At 44.5% G+C, this 26,670-nt stretch overlaps 1 protein-coding gene across 2 annotated transcripts in view; it reads left to right on the top strand.

Annotated features, from left to right (window-relative positions):
• The first annotated feature begins 2,903 nt into the window (after window positions 1-2,903).
• The window catches only part of RFX4 (regulatory factor X4), a 134,099-nt gene continuing 110,332 nt past the window's right edge, over window positions 2,904-26,670 (top strand). For both annotated transcript variants that reach the window (XM_088025672.1, XM_088025673.1), the window contains exons 1-2: window positions 2,904-2,973; window positions 10,102-10,188. In XM_088025672.1, the coding sequence (XP_087881798.1) occupies window positions 2,904-2,973; window positions 10,102-10,188 (157 nt within the window). The remainder of the gene's footprint in view (window positions 2,974-10,101; window positions 10,189-26,670) is intronic.

A 26,670-nucleotide genomic window follows, 5' to 3' on the forward strand; every position in this document is an offset into this window, starting at 1 on the left:
CTCCTCAGAGACTCTCGTCCGTCATCGGCCTTAGAGGAGTCTCACCGTAGCCTTCCGAAGCAGGAATTCTTATTTAATTGCAATGGAAACTGAGGCACATCTACAGTGGGAGTTTGGGGGAGGGTTGTTTTTTAAAGGAATATATTAGAATTGGGGAAGACATGAAAACACGGTTCAGTTTTTTTTTAAAGGTTTTATTTATTTATTTATTTATTTATAAGACAGAGCATGAGCAGGGGGAGGGGTGGAGGGGGAACGAATCCCAAGCAGACTCTGCATGAGCGCAGAGCCCGAAGCAGATCTCAATCTCAGGACCCCAAGATTGTGACCTGAGCCGAAACCAAGAGTTGGACACTCAACCGACTGAGCCACCCAGGCGCTCCCATGGTTCAGATTTTTAAGGAAAAGAAGAAAAGTGAAAAGGTGAACTGGCGAGGGTGTTTTTTAGCAAGCACTGCAAGGAGAGTGAGTGGGGTTATGGATTGGGAGTCTCGTCACCGTAAAGGGTTGAATTGAAGGAGGAAGCAAATCCTGTCTCCATCTTTGCAGGGAGATAGGTCCAGGCCATAGGGTGTTGAGCAGATGGTAAGTGGGCTGAGGTTTCAGTGCAGGTGGCATCCGAGCACCCTGGCCCTGTGCGCAGGGAGCACCCATCAGCTACAGGGGCAAGGACAACCCAGTGGGCACATCCTGAGGTCCGGCATGTGGGGTAACTGTGCACCAAGCCATTCACACTCCTCGGTGTTCTGGCCACACATCGGTGTAGCGCGCACCTTCCCCATGTGCACTGCTGCGACTGAACGACATAACCCCCATAAACGACCAGGAGCCCAGCACTGATGCTCCGAGAGGGAGCTACGGTGCTGATGTTGGTAAAGATGTGGGCAGCCACATTCCAGGACATGTCATTACTGTCACCTCAGACCCATGTCCTCACGCTGTGATTGAGATCCCAGCAGGTGAGGAAGAGATGTGGGGACATGGGGACACCGGTGTCCTGGACCAGCTAGAGTAGTGAATATGGCTGGGTGGAAAGAGGGCAGAGTTCTTAGCTTTTCTCATCTCGCTGCCTCTGTTCTCAGCCACTCAGAATTCATTAGACTCTTTCAGTGGCCTCCTACCCAGGGGGACCGTTAAGTCCCGGGTGGCCTGGGACAGTCCTAGCTTACACATGTGGTCCTGGCAAAATTACTAATAATGTGGCTTTTCAGTCTCCAAAGTTTGTGATAATCCTGTGGTCTCCTGCTTCTCTTTCTCTCCCCTCTGAGATTGTGTTATTTAGCAGCACCAGATGGAGCTGCCCACAGAACAGTTTTTGATTTTGTTTTTTAAAGATTTATTTGTTTATTTTAAGAGAGAGAGAGTGTTTGCACATGTGCAGTGGGGAGGGGCAGAGGGAAAGGGAGAGGATCTCAAGCAGACGCCCTGCTGAGCCGAGCCCAACCCGACCTGGGCCTCCATCTCACAATCTTGAGGTCATGACTTTGAGATCATGATCTGAGTTGAAACCAAGAGTCAGACGCTCAACCAACTGAGCCACCCAGGCGCCCCTAGAACAGTTTTGCTTATGTGGCACTCTACTCAGCAACTTTTAGAGGTTCCCCATCACCTGTTGAACAAAATCCAGGCTCTTTAACTTGGTCCTGAGTACAGAGGCAGGGTTTTTATGTGCACATGTGCCATAGCATCTTACAGAGTGCTAGTCAAACAGAACGGCTTCAACAGACACAGGCTGAATTAGTCTCTGAATGCACGTGGGCCTTTGCGCTCAGGCTGCTCGTCAGTGTCTTGAATGCATCATTCTTTGGCCAGCTTCAGGGCCTTTGCATATGACATTCCTTCCGCCAGAAACATTCCTCCCACCTGTTAACTTGGGGTGGCAACATAATGCCTTCAGAGTCTTCAGCTGTCAGGTTAATGCCGCCTCCTCCGAGAAGTCTCCTTGACTCACACATTAGATCAAACTCCATTTTATTCTCTTCTGCGGCTCTCTCGGGAATCCCATCTCAATTAACAGCTGACTCTCACGCTAAACTCTAACCTTCCCTGAAGAGAGAAACGTTGGTTTGCTGCTATGCCCCTACCGTGTAGAGCAGTGCCTGGCCCACGGTGCTCCACAGATACCTCACCAGCCGGTCGTGGGATGAATGAATGTACGGCCCCTCAGTAGGCTCCGCTTTCTGAGCCGGTGCAGTTCGTGTCACCTGCCTCAGGCCCTTCGACAGTTTCTTAGCACATTTGGGACAAGTGTGGGTTCTTTCTAGGGCCAGCAAGTGCCTACACGCGTTCGGCACTTCCTGCCTCTGACTTGGTTTCCTGTTGCTCTCAGCCGTCCTCCCTCTCCCTGCCGCACTGGTTTTCAAGCCCACTCCCTCCTCAGGTCTGTGCCCTTGCTCCAACATCCCCTCTTCCAACAGGCCCTCAGTGTCCCGCTACCTCAAACAGCACCCCCGTCTGCCTTTATCCCATTCCGTGGCCTCCTTTTCTTCCTAACACTCCTTATGCTCTCAAGTCATCTTGCATGTTTGTTTCTGTCCACGTCCACCACAGATTACAAGCTCCCTGAGAGCAGGGACTTTGTCTGCAGTGTCCATCACGAGAACCTCAGTGCCTGGCAAACAGTTGGCGCTGAAGCAATGTTTGCTGAGCGAGAGACCGAATACAAGCCGGGGCTGGGTGGGGTGGCCCCTGGGGGCGACGCGGGGGTGGGGGGGCCCTTCCTGGAACCCAGGGGCCCCTGGGGCAGGGCCTGTGGTGTTGCCATGGCAACCCACTGACCTATTGCCCCCCCCCCCCCGAGAGGCCACTGCTGCCCACTTCCTGGGCCCAGACTTTCCATGTATTCCTGTGTGTCACCACGGTGGGGAGCCCAGGGCAGAGGGAAACCGGGGCCGAGAGAGAGAATGATGAAGAGGAGATCACGCCCTGGGGCCGGGGGAGACAGGAGCAGGCCTTGTTGGCATGGTTCCACTGGTAATGGCTGCGCCCGGGGGAAGGGAGACGGGGGCGGGGGGCACCATGGCACCTCCAGGACCGGGGGTCTGATCCTCCCTTGGCAGCTGGGAGTGTGACGTGTCAACTTTTTGATGTAGCGTTTCTAAAGCTGTGAGTTCCTAAAATAGGCCCCAGCACAGGGCCCTGAAAGACTGTTGATACCAAGAGTATGAATAACGCCTTCTGTTAAAACCCGGTGGCACTTTGTAAGTCAGGCAGCATTTTCTTCAGGTGTTGCATAAGTCAGGAACTCCCTGTTCTCATCCAGTTCCTCAGAAACAACGCTCGTCCTATCACTCCCCCACGGCTTAAAAATGATGGCTGGCTCCCGGCGGCCTGGTGGGTGAGGCCTTGGCGATCTGCTCCTCCCAGACTCTCCCACCTGTGCCCCCGCCACTCCTCCGGTCCCCGGTCAGTGAGCTCGTCCCCTGTCCCGGAACCCACTTTGTGCTTTTGTCCGTGACCTGGCCCTCCTGCCCTCTTCCGTCTGGCAGGTGCCGAATCCTTTAAGGACCAGGTGAAATGCCACCTCCTATATGAAGGCCGACATGGAAGCTCCCTCCTCTGTGCTTCCGTGGCTCACTATTATAGTAACAGACCAGTCCCGGTTCCCTGCCGGCTTCTTGAGGCTGTGTGCCCCAGTGAGAGCACACCAGGCCTAGAGGCAGCCAGACCTGACCCGGCTCAGCCACCAGCCAGAGGGCTGCCTTTACCCAGCGTCTCTGAGGCTCCAGGGCCTCCTCCCAAATCAGAATCATTCAAGTCTCTGTTTCAGAGTTGCCGTGAGGAGTAGAGGGGAGGCATGTGGAGCAGGGTGACTGGTGTGGGGGGAGAAAGCTCAGTAAATGCTGGACATGGCCTTTACTATCTGTCCTCACCACTTGGCTGTGAGCTCCTGCTGGACAGAGACCATGCTTTCCTCATCGTTCCACGGCCCACAAAGCCAAGCCTGCTAAGTGCTTCACCTGCATTATTTCAGTTAATCTTTGGAGAACCTGGAAGGTAGGGCTTTTGGAAGGTTCAGGAATGATTCCAACGTTACATAGCTGTTAAGTGGCAGGGCTGGGATTTGAAATCCAGGTGTTCTAACTCCGAACCCCACATTCTTCCTGGCCTGCCTCTGTCTTCTGTTTCATCTTGTACTGTCTCCCCCTTGGTCACTCCATCAGCCACGGGGCCTTCTTGCCATCCCTTCACCCATGATCACTGGCCACCCATGATCCCACCTCAGGGCCTTGGCCTCTGCGGCCCCCTCTCTGTGGACCTTTGCAAGCCTTACGCACTCACTGCACTCAGTCTCTGCTCAGATGCTTCTATTTCTCAGAGGCCTTCCTGGGGGAGGCTCCCTCGTCCCTCATCCTGTTCTCTCACCCTACTTTACTTCCTCACGACCCACCCCCAGCAGCCAGGAGCCTGACACCGTGCCAGGTGCCTGGGGACGAAGCATGGCAAAGGTGGACAAGGTTATTAGAACTTACATTTTTAAGGTGGGGGAATAAATAATAAAACAGGAATAAATAAACAAGATATTCTCAGGTCCTGAGACCCTGGTCCACCAGAGATATCTTGCTGTAATATATTGGCCCCCTGTTTAAAATGTATGCATCATCTCTTCTGTTGCAACTTTACACTGAAGGCACTTGATAATGATGTGCAAAATGAATGAATGGATGGGTGGCGAGCCTAAGATAGAATCACTGGTCTGTGCCCAGTATGATGTGGTAAGCAGAATAAGCATAGGCTTTGGAGATGGAAAGTCTGGGTTTGAATTCTGGCTCTAATCCCTCTGACTGTGTGACCTTGGCCCAGCCACTGCCACGGTCTAGACCCCAGTTTCCTTATGTTTAAGGTGGGATGAATTTCAACTCATGAGGTGCACTGGGAAGCTCAGATCAGGTTCTTGTGTCAGTGTGCCCTATGAGCGTCAAAGATTACCTGGCTTTGGACCCCCATCTTGGTCGGGTCCTCCCACCAGATTGATACATGTTCCTGAGGCTGCTCTGAGCCTTGGACGTGCCATGTCCCTGATGCAGTTACTTCCTGGTTGTTCTTTGCTGCAGCAAAGGGAAAAACCAGGCCTTCTAGAAAACCCAATCTAAAGTGGGGAGGCATGAAGGTCTTCCTCTGAGGAGTGCAGGTTAAACTCCTTGGAAAGTGAAAATCCACAAGGCAGGATTGGTGTCCTCCTTCCTGCTCGTGATCCCAGATGAGTCAGGGGAAGCAGTGCTTTGCAGTCCAGAAGCAGAACTCACACCTGTTGGGCACTTAGAGCAAGCAGGGTCCTCACTAAAAGATCAGATGATTTATTTTTACAGAACAAGAATGAGGCAGTGGGGAGCAGGGAGGCAGCCAAGCGTGAGTTGAGCTCTCCTCCTCCCATGTCCCAGGTCAGGGTGAGGATACAGCAGCACTGACGGCAGCCTGCCTTGTGTTATAACTTTTGCTGCAAGCCTCAGTTTTCATGTCTATTAGTAGAGATACTAAAACATACCCCATACTATTATTCTGAGATCTCTGTAATGTAAGCCTCATTTGTGAAAATATCTTGTGTAGTACCTGGCACACAGTAGGAACTTAATGTTTTTCAAAAAAGTGCGTTCCACAACACATATTTATTGTGCCACATCTATGGGGACAAGCACAGTGCCAGCTCCTGGGTACAAGGTGGACGGAAAGGACAGCCTTCCTTGCACTCATGAGTATGGGGAGTAGCATCTGCCTGGCTTTCTAGATGACAACTGCAGGGCAAAAGCCAGTCTTCTTTGTGCCTACATCACTCACAGGTTTTTATTATAGCTTCTTCTATCCAGAAGGTACAACAGAGACACTGGCTGAATTTTGCTTTCTTTATCTGGAAAATCACCTTCGATGTGTTGATACCATTTTATGCCTTGTGTGGTAAAAAAGAAAAGATCAGGAAATTCTATAGATATACGGATCTACTTCTATGTTGTGCATTCTTTGATGTCACGTGTGTCAATAATGTAACATTTCTTGGGAGCTTACTATAGGAACAGCTTCATACCAGGTGCTAGTGAAAGTCAAAAGAAATAGAATAACGCGGGGGTGTCTGGGGGGGCTCAGTCGTTAAGCGTCTGCCTTTGGCTCAGGTCATGATCCTAGGGTCCTGGATCTAGTCCCGCATCGGGCTCCCTGCTCTGCGGGAAGCCTGCTTCTCCCTCTCCCACTCCCCCTGCTTGTGTTCCCTCTCTTGCTGTGTCTCTGTCTGTCACATAAATAAATAAAATCTTAAAAAAAAAAGAAATAGAATAACACGGACTTCATTCTTAAGATATTTCGGATCTAAACAGAAGGACCTTCTATGTATAACAAAGCCTGGCAAAGAAATATATGAATGAATTTAGCAAAAACTGTAGTAAAGTACGTAGAGTTTCAGCAAAAGTTCGAATGCCAGGCAGACTGATCAGTGTTGCAGTGTTGGCACCGTGTGCTGGAGACCGTATGGTTAACAGGAAGAGGAGAGCTCAGCCCGCCTTGGAGAGAGCATTTTGGTTATGATCTAAATCTGAATGGCAGTCCTGCCTCTTACTAGCTGGGTGACTTTGGACAAGTCACCTCATCTTACTGAGCCTTAATTTTCTTGATTGCACCTTCCTCAAGCTTGTTATGAGGATTAAGTATGCTGGTGTATGTAATGTATTTGCATAATGCTTGGCCCATAAAGACCCAATGGACGGCGACCTTTGTTATTATTATTAAATCACATAATCTACAAGTAAATAAGTTAGATGAACACAGCGCTTTATCAGAAGTTCAGTATACCTGTCATTCTGGTTGAGAAATTCTTGATCTTTGCAAGACCAAAATTATTGTTAATAGTTTTCAAGTATATAAATTTTCCTGCAGGTGACCTAACTAGAGGCCTTGCAATCATATGGAGCAACCTGACTTAGGGGGCATGAGTTGTGGATGCTGCCGTTGAGACCCCCACTGGGGAACAGGACGAAGGTCACAGCGTACCTGTGGATCCAAGGCCCATGGTCTGTTTAGATGTCTCAGTGACATCTGTGCAGTCTGGAATGTGAGACCTTTGAATGCTATAAGAACTCCAAATGTCCAGAACAGCAGATGGTTCTGCCATATTTGGCACTGCTCGGACCATGATCTGGACCCTGCGGGGTGCATCCTGGATGCCACAGGAGCAAGTGGATATTGGTGAACTAGAAGATAGTCCCATGCAGGTGAACTGGATGGCAAAGAAGTGGGAACAACTCCCTCCAAGCAAGAGTTGAAATAATTGGGGGTACTTTAACCAGAAAAATGGCACCGTGCTGGCTGTCTTCTGATCTCTGCCATGTGCATAAGAGACCACCCTGACTCTGTTGCCCCGGGGAGAAGAGTAGCAGAGTGGATACAGGCATAGCTGTGGGGTCACAGAGACCCGAGTGGGTGCCGTGGGTGGAGGAAGTGTTCCTTGGTGAGATTTCTTCTTTCTTTCCTGGCACTTCCATTCCCCTCTCTCTTCTCATCATCCCATGCTCATCTCTCTCCAGTGTTGGGCAACATGGGGGGAGAGGCACAGCCATCTGGAAAGTTCTTCCTTGGCTTGAGCTCTTGTGGGCTGGTGTTGCCCTCTCTTGGCCTTGGGTGTTCAGAGCCATCTCCCCTCCGGAATGTTAGCATGAGTTCTTCAGAGAGGGCCCCACCAATCACTGGGGATTCTCACCTGCAGGAACTGGCCGTTTTGAGGACTCCAATGTTAACAGGCCCGATCTTGGCGCAGGCGAATGGGTGAGGGGGAGAGTGTTTCTCTTAGTTCCCTGTGTGCTGAAAAGGGTGTGTGTGTGTGTGTGTGTGTGTGTGTGTGTGTGTGTGTGTGTGTGTGTGTGTGTTTGTGCGCGCGTGCGTGCGCATGCATGCGTGCACGTCCACACACGTGTGAGAGTAGCTAGATGTGAATAGCTAACTAGGAAGACCAGGGCTGGCCCAGAACAATAGCAGTTGCTCTCGCTGGTGTGCTCTGGTGGAGGAAGAGGCTGCAGATTTCAGGAGCTGCCGTCCAAAACCAGCCACGGCTGTTGCCAAGGAAAATGGGCCAGAACTCGAGGGGATTAGAAGATCCAAATGGAGATATATTCTGGAGAGTCCTGAGGAGAATTCTGGAGATTTGTACCCTGATGCATCTTTAGAAGCGATGTGATGACAGGCACCCACCTTGTGCCATCACACCTTTGACAACTTCGCAAGCCCTTGGTTTCTACGTTGTGCACTTGGTGTCTGGAAAGGGGTGGCGTTTTAATGTTTTGAATTTCTCTGCCGCTCAGTGTTTCCTCAGAAATACCAGCTTTCCATTTCCTCTTAACAAGCTGTCTCCAGCCCCTCCCCTTGGATATTCCCCCCTACTTATTTACAATTTAGGAAGCAGCTTTTAAAAGAGCAGTTTGTTGGGACATAAAATATAAAACAAAAACCCAACATTTCTCCCTGCTGTTCACGTTGGCTTCTTCCCAGTCACCCCGCTCCCCGCCCCCACCCCACCCCACGGCTCCCTTGCCTCCTTTCTAGACTATGTCACCTAAGGTGTTAACTAATGATCTTGCCCTTAGCTCTTTGAATTATGAGGAATCACATGACTTAATCTCAGCTTCGGTTGCTTTCTAGGAAGAAAAATGGAGATTAAAACCTTTCCTTCTGGGAGTTGTCAGGATTCAGTGAGATAACATATGCAAAGGACCTGGCAGATTAGAGTAGGTGCTCAGTTAGCGCCAGCTCCTGTGTTATAAAGACAACAACGGGGGACAGCGCCGTGCGGAAGCACAAAGCCATAGGTCTCCTCTAACACCACGTAGGCATTCCTAAAAGTCACTACATTCTGCAAAACAGCACGATAAAAACCAGTTTGCTAGAAAAGTAAATGAGGGGCATAACACTCAAAAGCTCTTTCAGGGACACATAAAACAGGAGTCTAAGAAAAATGATAGCACAGTTTTGCACATGTTAATTCAATGTTTAAGAGGTGCAGAAAGACAATTAAGTCTGGCACTTCACCTTGGAAAAGACCTGAAGTTTGCTCTTGGAAGCAGATGTCAGAAAGGCTGCCGCTTGTGAGTTATGGTGGGTGGTGGAACGTGGGTTATCTGGGCAGGTGTGGCTCATAACACGCGAGGGGAACTCAAGTAGCTGGTAGATGCCTGGGGTGTGAGCATGTGTGAATTTTGCATGGAGTTTGGTTCGGCTACATGTGGTTTTCTGCATTCGCCTGATGTTTCTTAGGGAAGAAATTGAGTGTAAGCAAACACAAAGTTTGCTCTCTGCTCAGATCATTCCCTAATGTATTACTTGCATGGGAATACATGCTAATTTTCAAAACAAGCATTATAGGAGGACTGACTGTAGTTAGTGGATGTTGTTGAATGAAGGAAGGAAGGAGTGGTAGCTGGTCTACCCAATGGATAATAAACATCATACATTATGGAAAGTACTTTTGTAGACTTTGGAACTAGATTAAGAAAACAGAGTCTTTTGGATTTTTAAAAGTACTACATAGCTATTGTATAGCTTTTAAGATCTCCTCCCACGGTGGCTTTGGGCCTGTGCTTGGAAGTGCCCCTTCGGGGGGTCACCGAGCAAAGGGAAGGCTACCAAGTACCCTGCCCTCCTCCTCTAATTCATCCAGAACCCTCAGGGTTATATCTGCTTTACTTTTTGTTTTTGTTTGGATAAAGCGTTCTGCTGCTAATTTATCAATCCATAAACCACCACCGGTGGTTTAGTTGACCAAACTTTGTTTTACAAATGACTTCTCAGGAATGTCTCTTCAATGCAAAGAAAGATAATCCTCAGTTGCTATTATTGGGCTGTGAACACTCCAGAAGTAGTAGAATCTGACCAAGAAATACTCAAGGGGGCTTCAATCATCGTTTTGTCTCCTCAGCAATGGCGCCCATGGGGCTTTTTGGAAAGCCCAGGTCCAGCCAGGCAGGGCTCAGATGAAAACCAATTGGCACTTGAGTCGAATGTGTTTATGATGTTCATGTCTCTTCACAAACACCAACAGCAATTCTGCAATTCTGTGATTTTCTTTCTTCTTTCTCTCTTTCTTTCTGTTTTTTTGTTTTGTTTTGTTTTGTTTTGTTTTTTTTTTAGAGAGCTGGATTGAAAGATGTCTCAATGAAAGTGAGAACAAACGTTATTCCAGCCACACATCTCTGGGGAATGTTTCTAATGATGAAAGTAAGTGCTTGAAATTCATTCTTCCACCATGTCCTAGACACAGCCAGTGTCCTTGTGGGAGGGATGGTTCTTCTCGAATGCTAGGCTGGGGCAAGTCACCTGGAGCAAGAGACTCTGAAGCCATTTATGGAATACGCTAGGCCCTCCCTGGAATATTCTGCAATGGGGAGTGCAGTGCAGTCATGTAAACACGAAAACAGAGCCACAGTAAACACCTGCTGTTTACACGTTCATATTGTTTGAGTCCCCAAAGACCCCATTACAGTGATGCTCCAATTGGGCAAATGTGGACCCTGAATGTCTATGAATGGGAAAGGCCATTCTCTGTGTCCCTGTAGATGCGGGATTAAATTAGTGTGTCATGGGATTGTTGTTTAAGAGTGAAGAATGCCCTCGCTCTTTGAAAGTAAAGATTTCTCCCAGATCTTGGACTAGAGAATTGGGAGTTAATGGGAAGATATAAACTGTGTTTACACCTTTCCCTGGGTTATGTCAGTCAGAAGACTGATGGGGACTGTGTTTGCCCCCTAAGCACTGAAAAAGGGGGTAGCTCATTGTAAATGTAATTTCCAGCAGGGACAGAGTGTCTTTCTCCCTTGGCTGGTAAAGTGCATCTCCTCAGGGCAGTTTTCTCAGAGCATGGCCCAGGGACCACCTGCTCTGTAATCCCCCACAGTGCTTGCTGGACATGCCAAACAGCTGTCTTCCAGAGTTCCTTCTGGCATTGTCGTTCTGTCATCACGATTTTGCATCATTTTATAAAATTGAGATAAGTTAAACATAAAGTTCATAAATCTTATGTGAATGGTCTGAAGAATACCTTTTGTTCTCTCATTTTGTATCTACCTGTGTAACCACCACCCAGAAAAGAGATAGAACATTTCTAGCGCCCTGGGAAGTTCCTTCATGTCTCATCCCTGTTAATAACTACTGTCCTGGATTTTATCACTATCGTTTGGTTTTGCCTGTTTCTGAAACATTATATAAATGCACTTACAGCGTCTGTATTCTTTTGTGTATAGCTCGTTTCACTCAATGTAATGTCTGTGAGATGCGTCCACGCTGTTGTATGGAGCAGTACTTTTTCATTGCTGTGTGGTATTGTGTTGTGTGCATATGCCACTGTTTACACGTCCATTTAAATGTTGAAGGTTTTTAAATTGTCTCCAGTTTTTAATTATTTTTAAGCATCTCTGAGCATTCTTTGTCTTATTGTGTTAAAATATATATAACAAAAAATTGGCCGTTTTAATCGTTTTAAGTATACAATCGGGTGGCATTAAGTACATTCATCTTGTACAACCATCACCACCACCCATCTCCAAAACTTTTTTCTTTTTCCCAAACTAAAACTCTAACAATAACTCTCCATTCCCACCTCCCCCCCGTCTCCCGGTCCCTGGCAACTACTATTCTACTTTCTGCCTCTATGAATTTGACTATATAAATCACATACTATTTGTTTTTATGTAACTGGCTTACTTCACTTAGCATAATATCTTTAGGGTTCATCCATGTTGTGGCATGTATCAGGAATTTCCTTCCTTATAAAGACTGGATGACATCCCATTTTATGTGCATGCCCCATTTGGTTTACCCGTTCGTCCTTTAATACACATTTGGGTTGTCTCCACCTTTTGGCTCTTGTGAATAATGCTGCTGTGAACATAGGTTACAAATATCTGTTCCACGTTCCTGCTTTCAGTTCTTTTGAGTATATACCCAGGAGTGGAGTTGCTGGGACCTATGGTAACTCTATTTTTAATATTTCGAGGAATCAGCATACCGTTTTCCATAGCAAGCTGGACCATTTTATGTTCCCACCAGCAAAGCCCAAGGGTCCCAGCTGCTCCATGTTCTTGCCAATAATTGTTATGTTCTATGTGTTTTTTAAAATAATAACCATCCTAATGCATGTAAAGTGGCACCTCATGGTTTTCATCTGTAATTCCCTAGTGATTAGTGGTATTGAGCATCTTTTCATGTACTTATCTATCATTCATATATCTTCTTTGGAGAAATGTCTGTTTAAGTCTTTTTACCCATTTTTAAATTGAGTTGTTTATTTTTTGTTGTTATGGAATTGTTCTTTATATATTTTGCATATAAACCCCTTATCAGATAGATGATTTGCAAATATTTTCTTCCAATCCATGGGTTGCCTTTTACTCTACTGGTTGTATCCATTGATGCACAGAAGTTCTTAATTTTGATGTAGTCCAGTGTATGTTTTTCTTTTGTTGCCTATGCTTTTGGTGTCATATCCAAGAAATCATTGCCAGATCCAACACCAGGAAGCTTTTCCTCTATGAGAGTTTTATAGTTTTATCTCCCATGTTTAGGTCCTTGATCTATTTTGAGTTAATTTTTATATACAGCATAAGGTAAGGGTCCAAATTCATTTTTTTGCATGTGGATATCCAGTTTTCCCAGCACCATTTGTTGAAAAAACTGTTCTTTCTTCATTGAATGGTCTCAACACCCTTGTTAAAAACCGTTTAACCATATATATGAGGCTCTATTCCTGGTCTTTCTATTCTATTCTATTGATCTGTATATCTGTCCTCACGCCAGCACCACACTATTTTGATTACCGTAGTTTTGTATTAAGAGGTGTGTGTGTGTGTGTGTGTGTGTGTGTGTGTGATCTTCTTGTCTAACTGCTCTGACTATGCCTTCTAGGACTATGTTAAATAGAAGTGGCAGAAGTGAGCATCCTTGTCTTGTTCCTGATCTTAGAGGAAAATCTTTCAGTCTTTCACCATTGAGTATGATGTTAACTGTGAGTTGTTTGTACGGGCTTTTAGTGTGTTGAGATAGTTTCCTTCTATTTCTATTTTGTTGAGTGTTTTTATCATGAAAGGGTGTTAAATTTTGCCAAATGCTTTTTTGGTACCCATTGAAAAGATCATGTGGCTATTCTGTTAGCATAGTGTACTACACTGATTGATTTTCCTATGTTGAACCATCCTTGCATCAGGGAATAAAAAACTGCCCCTGGACATGGTCTACAGTCCTTTAACACACTGTTGAATTCTGTTTGCTAGATTTTGTTGAGGACTTTTGCATTAATATTCATGACGGCTATTGTTCTGGGGCTTTCTTTTCTTGTAGTGTCTTTGTCCGGACTTGGTATCAGGGTAATGCTGGCTTCATAGAATGAGTTGGGAAGTGTTCCTTCCTCTTCCGGTTTTTGGAAGAGTTTGAGAAGGATTGGTGAACATTCTTGTAGTTACCGCTTTTGTGATCTCCCTGCTCACATCCTTTGCCTGTTGGTTTCAAGTTGTGCTGTTTGTCTTTTCCTTGATGATTTGTAAGGATTGTTTTTATATTCTTAGGAGGAGGTATTTGTCAGATAAAAGTATTGCAAACATCTCTCAGTTTGTAGTTTGCCTTTCATTCTCTTAGTGTTATTTTTTGGTGAACAGAAGTTCTTAATTCGAATAACGTCCAGTTTATCAGTGTTTTTCTTTTGTAGTTAGTGCTTTTTGTTTTGTTTTAAGAAATCTTTGCCTACCTCTGGGTCATTAGATATTTTTCATATTATTATCTAAAAGTTTTATTATTTTACCTTTTACTTTTATATCAAGTCTATCTGGAATTTTTGTATATGGTGTGAGGGAGGAGTCATAGTTCTTATTTTTAATTTTTGATTGACAGAGCATCTCTTGTTGGAAAGAACCCTTTACCCACTAGCTGTAAATCAGGAGATCGTATACATGTGGATCTATGTCTTGACCTTTATTCTGAACCATTGGTCTGTTTGTCTATTTTGGGGTCAAAAGATTCTTTAAGGTTGTTTTGGTTAATTTAAATTCTTAACGTTTCCATACAGATTTTAGAATCAGCTTGTCAATGGTCACAAAAATCCTGCAGGGATTTTGACTGAGATGACACTGATTCTACAATCAATTTGGGAAGAATTGACATCTTACCAACATCAAATTTCCTGTCTATGTATGTGGCCTCAGACCTCCATGTATTAAATGGCCTTTAATTTCTCTCAGCATAGCATTTCATAGATTTTAGTGTAGAGGTTTTGTGCATCCTTCATTAGATTTATTCCTAGGTAATTGATGTTTTTCAGTGCTATTGTAAGTAGTAGTATTTAAAATTTTTTTTTAATTGTTAGTTGCTAGCGTATAAAAATGCAGTTGATTTCTTAGGTAATGACCATGTCCAGCTGCTTTGCTAAATTTGTTTATTAATTATGAGTTTGCTTTTAAAAATTTTTCTATGGACATAATCATATCACCTGGGAATAATGATAGTTTTCCATCTTCTTTTATACTCTTTATATTATTATTTTTCTGTGCTTTAGAGACCTTAGTGCAATGTTGAGTTGAAGTGGTGATAGTAGATATGCTGTCCTGTTCCTGACCTAAGGAGGAAAAGCATTTTCTGTTCTACCCTTGAATGTCAGGCTTACTGTAGATTTTGTTTGCAGGTATTCCTGATCAAATCCCTGGTTTGTTGAGAGATTTTTCTTGAATGTGTGTTGACTTTTATTAAATGTTTTTCTGCATCTGTTGAGATGATTGTATGTTTCTCTCCTTTATTCTATTAATATGGTGAATTACATGTATTAACTTTTGAAAGTTATGCCAATCTTGCATTCCTGGCATAAATGGCACTTGGTCAGAAGTATTATCTTTTTTCCTATTTCTGGGTTAGATTACTTGTTTTGTTAAGAATTTTGGTACCTATTATTTATAAGATTTTTTTGGCTTCTGATTTTTCTTTCTTACAACGCCCTTCTCAGTTTCGGGTGTCATACAGGCCTCCTAAAAAAAAGGCGGGAGTTTCTTCTTTTTTGTTTCTTCTGAAGAGTTTGTGTAAGATTGGAATTACTTATTTCTTAAATGTTAGGAAGAATTCAACACCGAAGTCCTCTGGGTTTGGAGTTTTCTTTGAGGATTATTTTATTTCTTGATGTGTTACTTTTAGCAAATTGTTTTGTTTTTTTTTTTTAAGATTTTACTTATTTGACAGAGAGAGACACAGCGAGAGAGGGAACACAAGCAGGGGGAGTGGGAGAGGGAGAAGCAGGCTCCCCGTGAACAGGGAGCCCGATGTGGGGCTCAATCCCAGGACCCTGGGATCATGACCTTAGCCAAAGGCAGACACTTAACGACTGAGCCACCCAGGTGCCTTTTAGCAAATTGTTACTTTTAAGGAATTCCATCTAAATTTTCAAATTTCTTTATATGACACTGCTTAAACTTTCCTTTTGTTACTTTTTCTCATGTATTTAGCACCTAGAGCAATGTCTCCCTCTCATTTCTGATACTGACAGTCTATGTTTTTCTGTTTTCCCCAATCAGTTCTGCCAGTTATCAATTTTATTAGTCTTTTCAAAGATGCAACTTTTAGCCTTATTGTTTTTCTCAACTGACATCTTTTTTCTATTTCATTTATTTCTGCCCTTCTGTATATTGCTTCCTTCCTTCTGAGTTTAATTTTTTGTCTTTTTCTAGCTTTTGAGACTTTTAGATCATTGAATCTAACCTTTTCCAAGATAGGCATTTAAAGTTACAGATTTTCCTCTAAGTGCTGCCTAAATGTATCCCATAATTTTTCTGATATCATACTTTCATTATCATTCAGTTAAACTCATGTTCCAATTTCTATTGTGATTTCTCCTTTTTCTTCTGGTTTACTTAGGAATCTGTTGCTTCATTTTCCAAATATTTGGTTATTTTCTAGTTATTTTTCTGCTATTGGTTTCTGTTATAATTCCATCTTGGTCAGAGAACATATTCTGTATGATTTCAGTATTTGAAATTGTCTAGACTTGCTTTTTGTCCTGACAGATAGTCTCTTTTGGCAAATGCCCATGTACACTTGTGAAGACTGTGTATTCAGCCGATATTGGATGAAGTCAATTAGATCAAGTAGTTAATGGTATATTTTTTTCATCTTCCTATTTCTAACCTTTCTGAATTGAATATTAAGGTTTTTAATATGTGTTTTTAAACCAGTCTGATCATCTGTATTTTAAACTGTAATATTTAGATCCTTTATATGTAATGCACTTAAATTAAATTATGTTGTTGGGCTTAAGTCAATGAACTTACTATTTAATTTTGATTTGTCCCATCTGTCTTTATTCTCTTATTACTTCTCTTTTGCTTTTTTGGGAGGGATGATGCAGTTTAAGATTTTTTCTTTGATGTTTTCTTCTGCTGACTTCCCAGACATACTCTTTTCGAGTAGTCCTCTCATGTCCGCCTCACGTTACCCCTTCTCTCCTTTCCAGCCCAGTCACGAACGTGCTCACACTTTAACCCCATTTACCTCTGTCCCATCCTTTGTACTATTGCGTTAATGTATTTTACTTCTACATTTTTAAGCCCCAGAAGACATTATTACTGTTTTAAACAGTCAATATTTCTTTCTGCTTATTCACATATTTACCCTTTCCAGGGCTCTTGATTCATGCCAGCAGGTCTGTGCTTCTACCTGGGATCATTTCTACTTCAAGCCAAATAAACTCCTTGATAGTTTGGGTAGCGCAGTGTCATATAGTGTAGATCATGAAAAACATCTTTATTTCACCTGCATTTTTGCTGGATATAGAATTCTAGGTTGAAGAGGTTTTTTTTCCTCCCTTTCAATACTTTGAAGTTGTCATTCTGTTGCCTTCTGGCTTCCAAAAGTTAGTCTTCAGACTTATTTTTACCCCTGTGAATGCAATGTGTCGTTTTGTCTCTGGCTGCCTTAAAGAATCTGTTCTTTGTCTTTAGTTTTCAGCGCTTTGACTACAACGTACACAGACACGGTTTTCTTGTATTTTTTCTACTTGGGGTTCACTGAACTTCTTGAATCTTTGGGTTGTTGTTCATCAGATTGGTAAAATTCTTGACCATTGGCTCCTCAAATATTTTTTCTGCCCCATTCTGTCTTACCTGCTTGGGGCACTCTAGTTATGGGACTACTAGACCTTTGACTATACCTCCTATGTTTCTTAAGCTCTGCTCTGATTTGTCCATTTTTCTCTCTTTGTACCTCAGTTTGGTGTTTTCTATTGATTTCCCAAACTTTCAGTTCTCAAATCTCATTTTCTGTTATGTCCAGCCTGGTATAAAGCCTATCCAAATGATCTTAACTTCAGATACTGTATTCTTTCTTCTATGGTAGATGTCCATTTGATTTTTCTTTTTTTTCCCCAAATCTCAGTTGATATTCGCCATTTTTCATCTGTTTTGTCCATCATTTCCTCTATTTTGACCATCTTTTCCTCTGTCTCCTTAAGCATATTAACCATAGTTATTTTAAAGTCCCTGCCTGGTAACTGATATTTGAGTCATATCTGGATTAACTTCTGTGATCTGGTTTTTTCTTTGGATTTCAGGGTTTTGGTCCTGTTTTTCAGGATGCCTTATAGTTTTTGATTTGATGCAGACATTAAGGACACAAAGTTAGAGAGGCTTTGGGTAAATTATGTTAACTTCCTCTGAAGGGTGTTAAATTTTGTTCTAGCAGGTAGATAGAGAACCAGCAGGTCTCCTCGATTCTGTCAAGCCTTGGTTAAGTCTGATCTGTTTTAGTCTTGTCTATGCTACTAGGACGGGGTCTCCACTCAAAGCTCAGAGTTTTTCTGGGTCCACAGCTAAAAGCTCTCTGTGTTTACCAAGTTCCTTCTACCTGATCCAGCTTGAACTCCAACCTCTGACTCCCCCCACTAATCAGTGAACAGTTGATTAGTTCTTCAGCCACTAAGCTGATGTGTTCTCCTTGGGTTTTTTGGTTTCTCACTCTCTGCACGAGTGAGTGGGCTAAAGATTCAAGGGGAATTCCAATGCAGGTATATTTCCCTCTCTGTGGCTCTTCTCTCTGGAACATTGCTCCTTAGATTTGAGTCATTTTGTCATCCCCAGCTCTGACTTCAGCCCAACAGACCACACTATTTATTTGGGTTCTGTTTCCCCAGTGTGGCAATTGAGAAGCATCTGCAGGGAAAATCCAGGGTGAATGTGGAAGGCACATCCTGTGCTTCCTTTCTCTCAAGGCGTGTGACTCCTCTAGTCCTGTCTGCATTGATTGCTCTCCAGTGTCTTCAAATAGCTGTTCTAGCTTTTACAGTTTTTTCGGTGAATGAGTTAAGCCAGTGCAAGTGATCTCACTGTGGAGAGAGTAGGAGTCTGGTTATCATCCATTTTAGACAGGGAAATTTAGACTTTAATTGGTGAAGTGACTTTCTAAGATTGCACAGTGAGTCAGTGCCAGTGCTAGGTCTAGAATGGGGCCACCTGACTCCTATTTGGATAAAAGAACAAAGAAGTTGCTGTCCACATGTTGTTTTTATTTTCAAAACACAAAGATTACATTAAAAAATATATCCCCTGGCTATGAATCATGTATATTTATTTTTGGAAAGTCTAGGAAAAAATATATGAGGAAGAAAAGTAATTGCCTCTTATTTCACCATCCAGACGCAGCCACTTCTGATGTCCTTCTAGCCTTTCCTCCTCAGCACATGTTGTTAAGCAAACTTTTATATGCGTATATGTTTATAGTTACAGGTATATGTGGTTGTCGTCTACTGAGCTACAAGTGCTCTAAGTCCATGACCTCATTCAAATCTCACAATGGTCTTAGGAGGTATCTTATAATGAGCTTCATCTTACACATTTGAACACTGAAGCTCAAAGGGGTTAAGTAATTTGCCCAACGTTACATAGCTGGCAAGTGGTAGAGCTAGGATTTGAACTTGGGTCTGTCCGTCTGCCTTTGAACATTAGTCATTTTGTCTTTGTGCTGTTTGGTCTCTCAGACAGCAATGCTTCAAAGACTTGCTGTTGAGGATTTCATAACTTGTTCACAGGAATATGAGACCAGAGCTAAGAGTGCTCATCACCCCTTTTCAGTGGCTGAAGGTTAGAACAGCTCTTGTCTGTGTCTTGTCGCATCTTCTATTCAACTGGAAGCTCCACGAGGGCAGGAATGTTGAGGGGTTCACTGTTGGAATCCCAGGGCCTGGTGCATAGAAGTTTTAAAAAATAGAAACCCCCCCTCAGATTTAGTATTTTAAGAATGCTTTGGATTATGAGAAACCTGACAGTGGTTTAAACGATGTAGATATTTAGTATCTTATTTAACTAAAAGATGGGAAGTAGGAGATTCCAGGGTTTATTTATTTAACAGCTCAACATCATCCAGGACCCAGACTCTGTGTGTCTTTCTACTAAGTCCTCCCAGATTGTTGGCTTTTGTCCTTATGTTAGAACCTCATGGTCACAAAATAGCTGCTTTGCAAGTGCCAGTTGGCTTTCCTCTTACGTGTCTTCCTCTTATCAGAAAACAACAAAATCTTTCCCAGGACCCCCCAGTAGATTTTCCTTAACATTGTGTTGAGAATGCTGTCATCTGTAGCTGAAAGGGAGGATAGGTGACCGAAAATTTGTCAGAAGAATAGAAAAAAAATAGAATTACTCTTAATGGTTGCACAACCCCAGGCCAAATCCAGCCCGCCCCCTGTTTTATATAGCCCAGGGCCTATGATGTTTTCATTTTTGTTTTGTTTTAAATTTTTGAAGCGTAGAGAAAAAAATGAAGAAGAATATGTGACGGACATCATCTATGGTCCCCCAAAACTTAAAATGCTTACTATCTGGCTCTTTACAGAAAAAGTTTGCCAACCCCTGTCTTGGACAAATCAGGATTTTCTTCTGGGGTTGTCCCATCACCGCTCTGAATAAACCTGGGGTTTTATTAGCAAGCAGGAAAAAAAATGCAAGATTGGCTATTGAGTAGCTCGCAAAAGGGTCGGCCACAGTGTTTCTCTCTGAACCAGGCCAGGAAGGTAGAAATGCCTTCCCTGGGTGGTGTGAGAGAGGTTAACGTTCCACCAGCTGAGAAAGATTTCTTCCATTGGCCTGAGTAATGGCCGGACATTAGCACCAGAAGTCCTGGTGAAAATGAAATGGAGTGGGAGAATAATCCATTTATTAGCCTAGAATCAAAAACCTGAGTCTCCGGGAAGGGAAGTTATTTGCTCAAAATCATACTCTTGGGTAGTGTGCTAGAGTCAGAACTGCTACCCACGTCTTGATTCCTCTGCAGTGCTCTCTCTATTATGCCCTTTTTAGCAGCTCAGAAGACGGGCATTTAATTGATCAAAAAGAGCTTCAGTGAGCACAAGGAAATGGGACATGAGACATTTTGATAGAATGCACTTGGGAAGAAAACCCTGGATCTGTGAGGTCAAGCTAAGGCTTACCTGATGAGTGAGAGTCTGAACAGGAGTGGATGGGTTATTTATCATAATTCAGGGTGTCACAAATGCCCATTTCCAACCCAAACGAATTGCATTTTCTTTCGAGCAGATGTTAGTAGGTTTTTATGTTTCTGATGGCATATTCACCAACAAAGAGGAAGACTTTGAATGTAAAGCATTTTCAGGTCAGGACTGGTTGGAGTATCATGTCCAGTGAGGAGAGCCCAGGAGTGTGAATTGAGCAGAATTGTATGGGTGGAACAGAAGTTCCTGTAGAGGATTCTCTGAGCACTTACTATGTACAAGACTACGTAGAAAAACCAAAGTTATACAAGGAAGGAAAAGGCAGAGAGCTAATATTAAAATAGAAAATAAATTAAATATTATTCAGTATTCACTAATATATTGAATATTATAATAATATATTTATTCAATACTAAATATATTCAGCATCAGGCAGTATGCTAGGCATCATCACAACCATGATTTCCTTTAATCCTCTGGGAGGGAGGTGTTCTCACAGACAGAGGAGGAAGCAGATTCTGAGGTTGTGGGACTTATTCAGTGTCATAGCAAGTAAGTGGCAGAGTTAAGACCCAAACTTAGTAGCGTCTGATTTTACAGCTTTCTCTCTTCCTACCATGTAAGTAGCCTCTTCTGTGGTTCTGTGGTTCTGTGCTCTCAAGGAATTTTTAATCTAGAAGCAGAGCTCAGGCCCACTGTTGAATAATAATACAAGGCCATATGTGATCAATTCCATTTGAATGAGGCAAGGTGTTCTAACTTGCCTCCCCAGGAGTGGTCCTGGGCTCCAGCACAACCTCACTGGAAGCTTGTTAGAGATGCTTGTTAGACTCTCAGGCCTACTCCAGACTCACTTGCACATTCTCTGCATCTTTACACAACCCCCAGGTGACTGGAATGCATGCTGAAGTCGGGAGAGGTCACAGCCTGGAAGGTGACTAGGGAAGCATCTTGGAGGAGGTGGCATTTGTGTTGGGCCTCAGAGGATCTACGTGGTTGGTTCCTTTAAGTGGTGATGGTCAAGGGCTGGGAGGCAGAAAGCCACGAGGAAGGTTTTGAGCTTTGGGAATTTTCCAGATTGGCTCGAGCAGAGAGATTGAAAGATTGTGGGAAACCGGGCTAGGGAAGTAATTTGGGCCATATTATTGAGGGACATAAATTCCTGATGAGGGGTTTGGAATGTGGTAGCTGAGATGCCTCTGAAGGAGCTGGGTGGAGGAGGGACAAATCAAAGTGGCATTTTCAGAAAGTTAATGTGAAGATTCCGTGTGGGTGGATTAGAGCCAGGAGGACACTTTGGGAGCTCCCACCTAGTTTGAGGGGATGAGGCTATAGCGCAGGGTTGCATCAGTAGGATGGAGAGGATTGGAGAGACCAGGGCCACAGGACGCGTCCACAGGGCAGGAAGCCGGTGGGATTCCCTTGGGATTCCTGTTGCCCTCCTTGGGAAAGAGGACAAGTTCGGTGTGGCCCAGATATGCCCCAAACCCCCCACCCTTCAGGTCACTATTCCCTTAACGTCTAAGTCAGTGACTCCAGCCTCCATCCTGTATCCTACATGGGAGTCCAGAGTCTGCCCTTTATCTCTAAGGATTACCGGACTGCACGTGTTGGGGGTGGTGGGAGTGTGGAAAGGTGACTCTCTCTCTCCAGAGATAGTCCACACCATGTCCTGTTCCCTCCCTTGCTTGGCAGTTCCTGCCAGCAGCCATTCTGTCTCACCTGCCTCACTAGGCATGCAGACCTTCCCCCGTCACCCTCCCCGACCCCTCACCAACTCATCACGGCAGTCACAGATGGTCTGCTGGTGACCAGGAGGATTTTTACAGCCAAGGAAGAGGAAGGTTGGCATTCAGTGGCTTGGTAGCCTACAACCGGGGTCACAGTGGGTCACAGCTTCATGTGACTCATCATTATCCTATTAAAATCTCCTCATATTTCAGGGCTGTATCGTATCTCCCTCACCCCACTCCGCTCACTTAGCGTGTCAGTTTATTATCCAATTTGAGATCTTGTAACTTCCTAAGATAGGTTCCAGAGAAGAGGAAATGTAGCGAAACTTTTTTGTATTCCCACCAAGTCGTGGACAAAAGCCCCCTGCCAAGAGCAGAAAGGCATTCTGACAACTTCTAGAGCAAGGGCACAGACTTAGAGTGGGAGGTCCTGGCGGGGGGTGGGGGGGCATCCATAGGAAGTCCTCCCATGATGGCTTTTAACAATCTGATGGCCCTCGTGGGGTGTCTGCTGCAGTTTTACTCCTAGCTGGGAAGCCAAGTGCAAGACTGCTGGCTGGAGAGGAGGCCACGGTTTAAGACAACCCCTCAGAATCCTCCCCTTCCTCAGCCATCCATTCTGCCATCACAGGCTGCCCTTCCTGTCCCCTCAAGTGTCTCTAAGTCCTCTCCTCTTGTGGAGAAGGAGCCAGTCCATCATCTGTGCTTGGGCCCCTCTGCCCCTCCACTTGGTCCCTCCATGGGCCATAAGCACCTGAGGGCAGGGGAGCATGCCTAATTGTGTCACTTACTAGAATAGGTCCTGGTACATAGTAGGTGCACAGTGTTGGTTAGGTAAATGGATATTAGGAAAGCAAAATACTGTAGAGTCATGCCAGGTTATGAGTCTTTGTAATTTGCTTGCAGTTTATGGCATTCCAGGACCACTTAACCATAGGAATAGATTCTTTCTTCAGATGCTCCCTCCCCAGTAGAGGAGTTTTTAATGTGTCCACACTTAGAGTATTTAATATGTTCAAAAATCAAAATGCCTTAAAGGTGCTCATTGAGAAGTCTCGGTCCCACCACCCCTGTCTTCCCACCTCAGCTCCCTAGTGGTACATGCTTTTGTTTATTGTGTATTCTTCCAGGATTTCTGGTGCTTTTTTTGGTGTATTCTGCCGGTATTTTATTTCTTTATGCAAATAAAAATTCAAACATATATTCTTTTTTGTGACTTTTTAAAAAAGATTTATTTTTAAGTAATCTTTACACCCAGCATGGGGCTCGAACCCACAACCCGAGACCAAGAGTTGCATGCTCCAGTAACTGAGCCAGCCAGGCACTCCTTTTCTTTTTGCCACTTTCTAACACAAAAAAAGGCAGCAACCTATATGCATTTTGCTATGACATGCTTTTTTTCACTTAATAATAACCCCCAGAGTGTTCCATATCAGTAAGAGCAGAGAGCATCTTCATTCTTCTCTGGTTTTTAATCTTTCTTCCACAGTCGTGTAGCATTCTGCTGTGAGGATGTATCATAATTTAGTTCACCAGATGAGCACTGGGCTGTTCCTGAACTTTGACCATGACAGACAAGTTGCAACGAATAACCTTACGTTTGTTCATTCCCACGTGTCCACGTGTAGCCACAGGATCTGTTCCCAGACGTAGGACCGCTGGGTAAAGAGCATGTGGGATTTCAGGAGACTCTGCCGGATGACCTCCTCATGGGGGGAGGCACCATTTCCCCCACTCCCCACAGCCTCACAGCAGAGTTGTGTGGTCGAGGTTTGGATTGTTGCCAATCAGACTGAGAAATGGTATTTTAGTGCAGTTTTCATTTTCACTAATTGAGATTAATCATCTCTTCACATTTCAAGAACATTTATACTTTTTCCATCAACTGTGTGTCAGGTGCTTTGCCTATTTTTTTTTTTCTCTTGGTTCTTAGTCTTTTTCCTTCTGGTTTTAGTGGCGCTCTCTCTGCTGTGGGGAAATGAGATCGTTGTCTGTGGTATGACTGCAATTTTCCCAGGCATGTTTTTATCTTTCTACTTAAGGTGTAGGTCCCCCCCCCCAACATAGAAGCTTTGGATTTCTTATGTAGAAAAATTTATCAATATTTTCTGTTATGGCTTTCGGGTTTTATATCAAAATTAGAAAGACCTTTTCTTACTCCAGGATTCTGAAGGAATTCACCCAGTGGAGGTAAGAGGAGGCAGGTGTGGGGGCCCCTTCAGAGCAATGCTGCCAACATCGCAGTTTTGTTTGGGACTTAGCCCTGTTCCCACGGGGAGAAGGGTTTGCTGCCAGGGGCTGGTGCCCACTGCCAAAGACCTGGTCCAGGCACCCCAATCATCAGCTGGTGTCGTTTGCAGTGGCTGGGAAGGGGTTGGATAAGGGGAAATGAAATGTTTGGCAGGCCCATGTTCCCAACAGGTGAGGTCTGGCCAGGTGCAGCCAGGTTAGTATAATGAAAGGAAATAGAATTAGAACTTTGAAGTGAAATTCGAGACTCCCATAAACTTGAACCTTTCCTGGGATTTGAAAAGAAGTAATTAATTTAGAAACTTTCTCCTTCAATATTAAACTCTGCCACACTGGCTCCAGGCAGGAAACATTCTAGAATAGGTTCCCAAATATTGTGAATTCAATCAGCAGATATTAGGCAGATAATATGTTCCCTAAAATATTTAGTGCAGTACTAGAGGTCGGAAGAGAGGGTGAGGCTCATACTGTTTGGGTTCGGGAAGTTTCTACATCAGCTAGACTGGGTCCTCTCCTGGACGCGGGAGCTGTGTGACCTCAGACAAATTGCTTCCCACTTCTCTGAGCCTCAGTTTCTTTCTCCTATAAAAGGGGATAATATTAATAATCAGACCTAAAATTGATTAAGCACAAAGTAGCCATCAAGCACTGTATTTGATGTTTTCTGTGTGGTAAGCCATTCACTGTCTTGGGCAGTTGTGAAAATTAAATGCAGCCAAGTAAAGAGGGCCTGGCACGTTGTAAGTCCTCAGTAAAGGTTCTCTGGTGGTATTATTATTTGTATGCTTATGAAATCAATGGGTTCGCTGAATTTAATTGTGATATTATCTTAGCCATTCATTCATTCATTCTGCAAATACTTCTTGAGCCCCAACCCTGTGTGGGTGCTGGAGACAGTGGTGAGGCAGTGGGTGCCCTAAAGAGCTAGCAAATGAGCAAGGCAGACACACTTGTGGGCAAGCAGTGACCACCCCCGTGAGGACTTTGCTAGGGACCAGCCAGGGTGCTGTAGGAGCGTCGGGGAGGAGCAAATAACCCTGTTGCAGAGGCACAGCCCCATGGATGGGATGGGGATCCAGGTGCCTGGCCCCTCCAGAAGAGTGACAACTCTTGGGGCACCCGGGTGGCTCAGTCGTTAAGCATCTGCCTTTGGCTCAGGTCATGATCCCAGCGTCCTGGGATCGAGCCCCGCATCGGGCTCCCTGCTCCGTGGGAAGCCTGCTTCTCCCTCTCCCCCTCCCCCTGCTTGTGTTCCCTCTCGCGCTGTCTCTCTCTCTCTGTCAAATAAATAAATAAAATCTTAAAAAAAAAAAAAAAAGAGTGACAACTCTTATAGTAATAGGGGATACTTAGGGAAGCATTTATCTTGTGCCAGGAGTGGCTAATTAATCCTTACAATCCGTGCTGGGTACTATTATTACCCCTGTTTCTCAGACAAGAAACTAAGGCACCAAAGGTTGTTGGAGGTCACACAGCTAGCTAGCAAGGGTTGGGGCCAGTGTTGGAGCCTGGAAAGTTGGCCTCAGAGTTTCATTTGGGAGGTGGATCCAGAGAGGGGAGCAGAGGTGCTCACCCTTGGGAAGTGCACTGAGATTCCCTGGAGTGTGTTTGGAGACCCAACTGCCAAGTGAGGAGCAGGACAGAGCCGCAGCAAGAGGCATGTCGCCCGGAGCCTTTTATGCAGATGGCTGCTCTCTGGCTTTGGTAGGATGAGCAGGGTGGCCATTGTGGATGGATGGCCCCGCCTGTGCCGTGAGCGCCTCCGGGAATCTTGCTGGCCTGAAATTATGGCGTGAATCTCATTTGGCTTGAGGCATTTTTGCCTATTAAAAAGCATTAGGCAGAACCAGTTCCTAAAGTTTCTATCAACTGTGGTTATTTCCTTCTGCCTAAAATGTGCTCTCCCGTCCTCGTCAGCTCCCTAGGCCCAACTCACGTCCCACATTGGTGCTGGACTTGCCCTTACATTTTATTTGCTGATAATTTGACTCTGAGCTTAAGAGAACAGGGACTCTGTCTGTTCTTGCCCTTTCGCCCCTGGCACAGGGCTGGAACCTAGCCGACAATCAATATTTGATGCATGAATGAGCAACCAGCACTTCTGGTGAATTGGGATTGACAGCCACCAAATAGGAGGGGCCTGACTGTGACACACACCCTCTCTGGGGAGAAAGAGGCTGGCCATTCAGACCCTGAGCACAAAGTCACTAGTGGTCCAGCAAGGGGCCTGCAGAGGTGGAAGGCACCTGCTTGATG

The sequence above is a fragment of the Eumetopias jubatus genome, unplaced genomic scaffold (genome assembly GCF_037043125.1).
Source record: "Eumetopias jubatus isolate StellerSeaLion01/CBP00866 unplaced genomic scaffold, mEumJub1_p1.0 scaffold_8, whole genome shotgun sequence".
In the NCBI taxonomy this organism is placed as follows: Eukaryota; Metazoa; Chordata; class Mammalia; order Carnivora; family Otariidae; genus Eumetopias; species Eumetopias jubatus.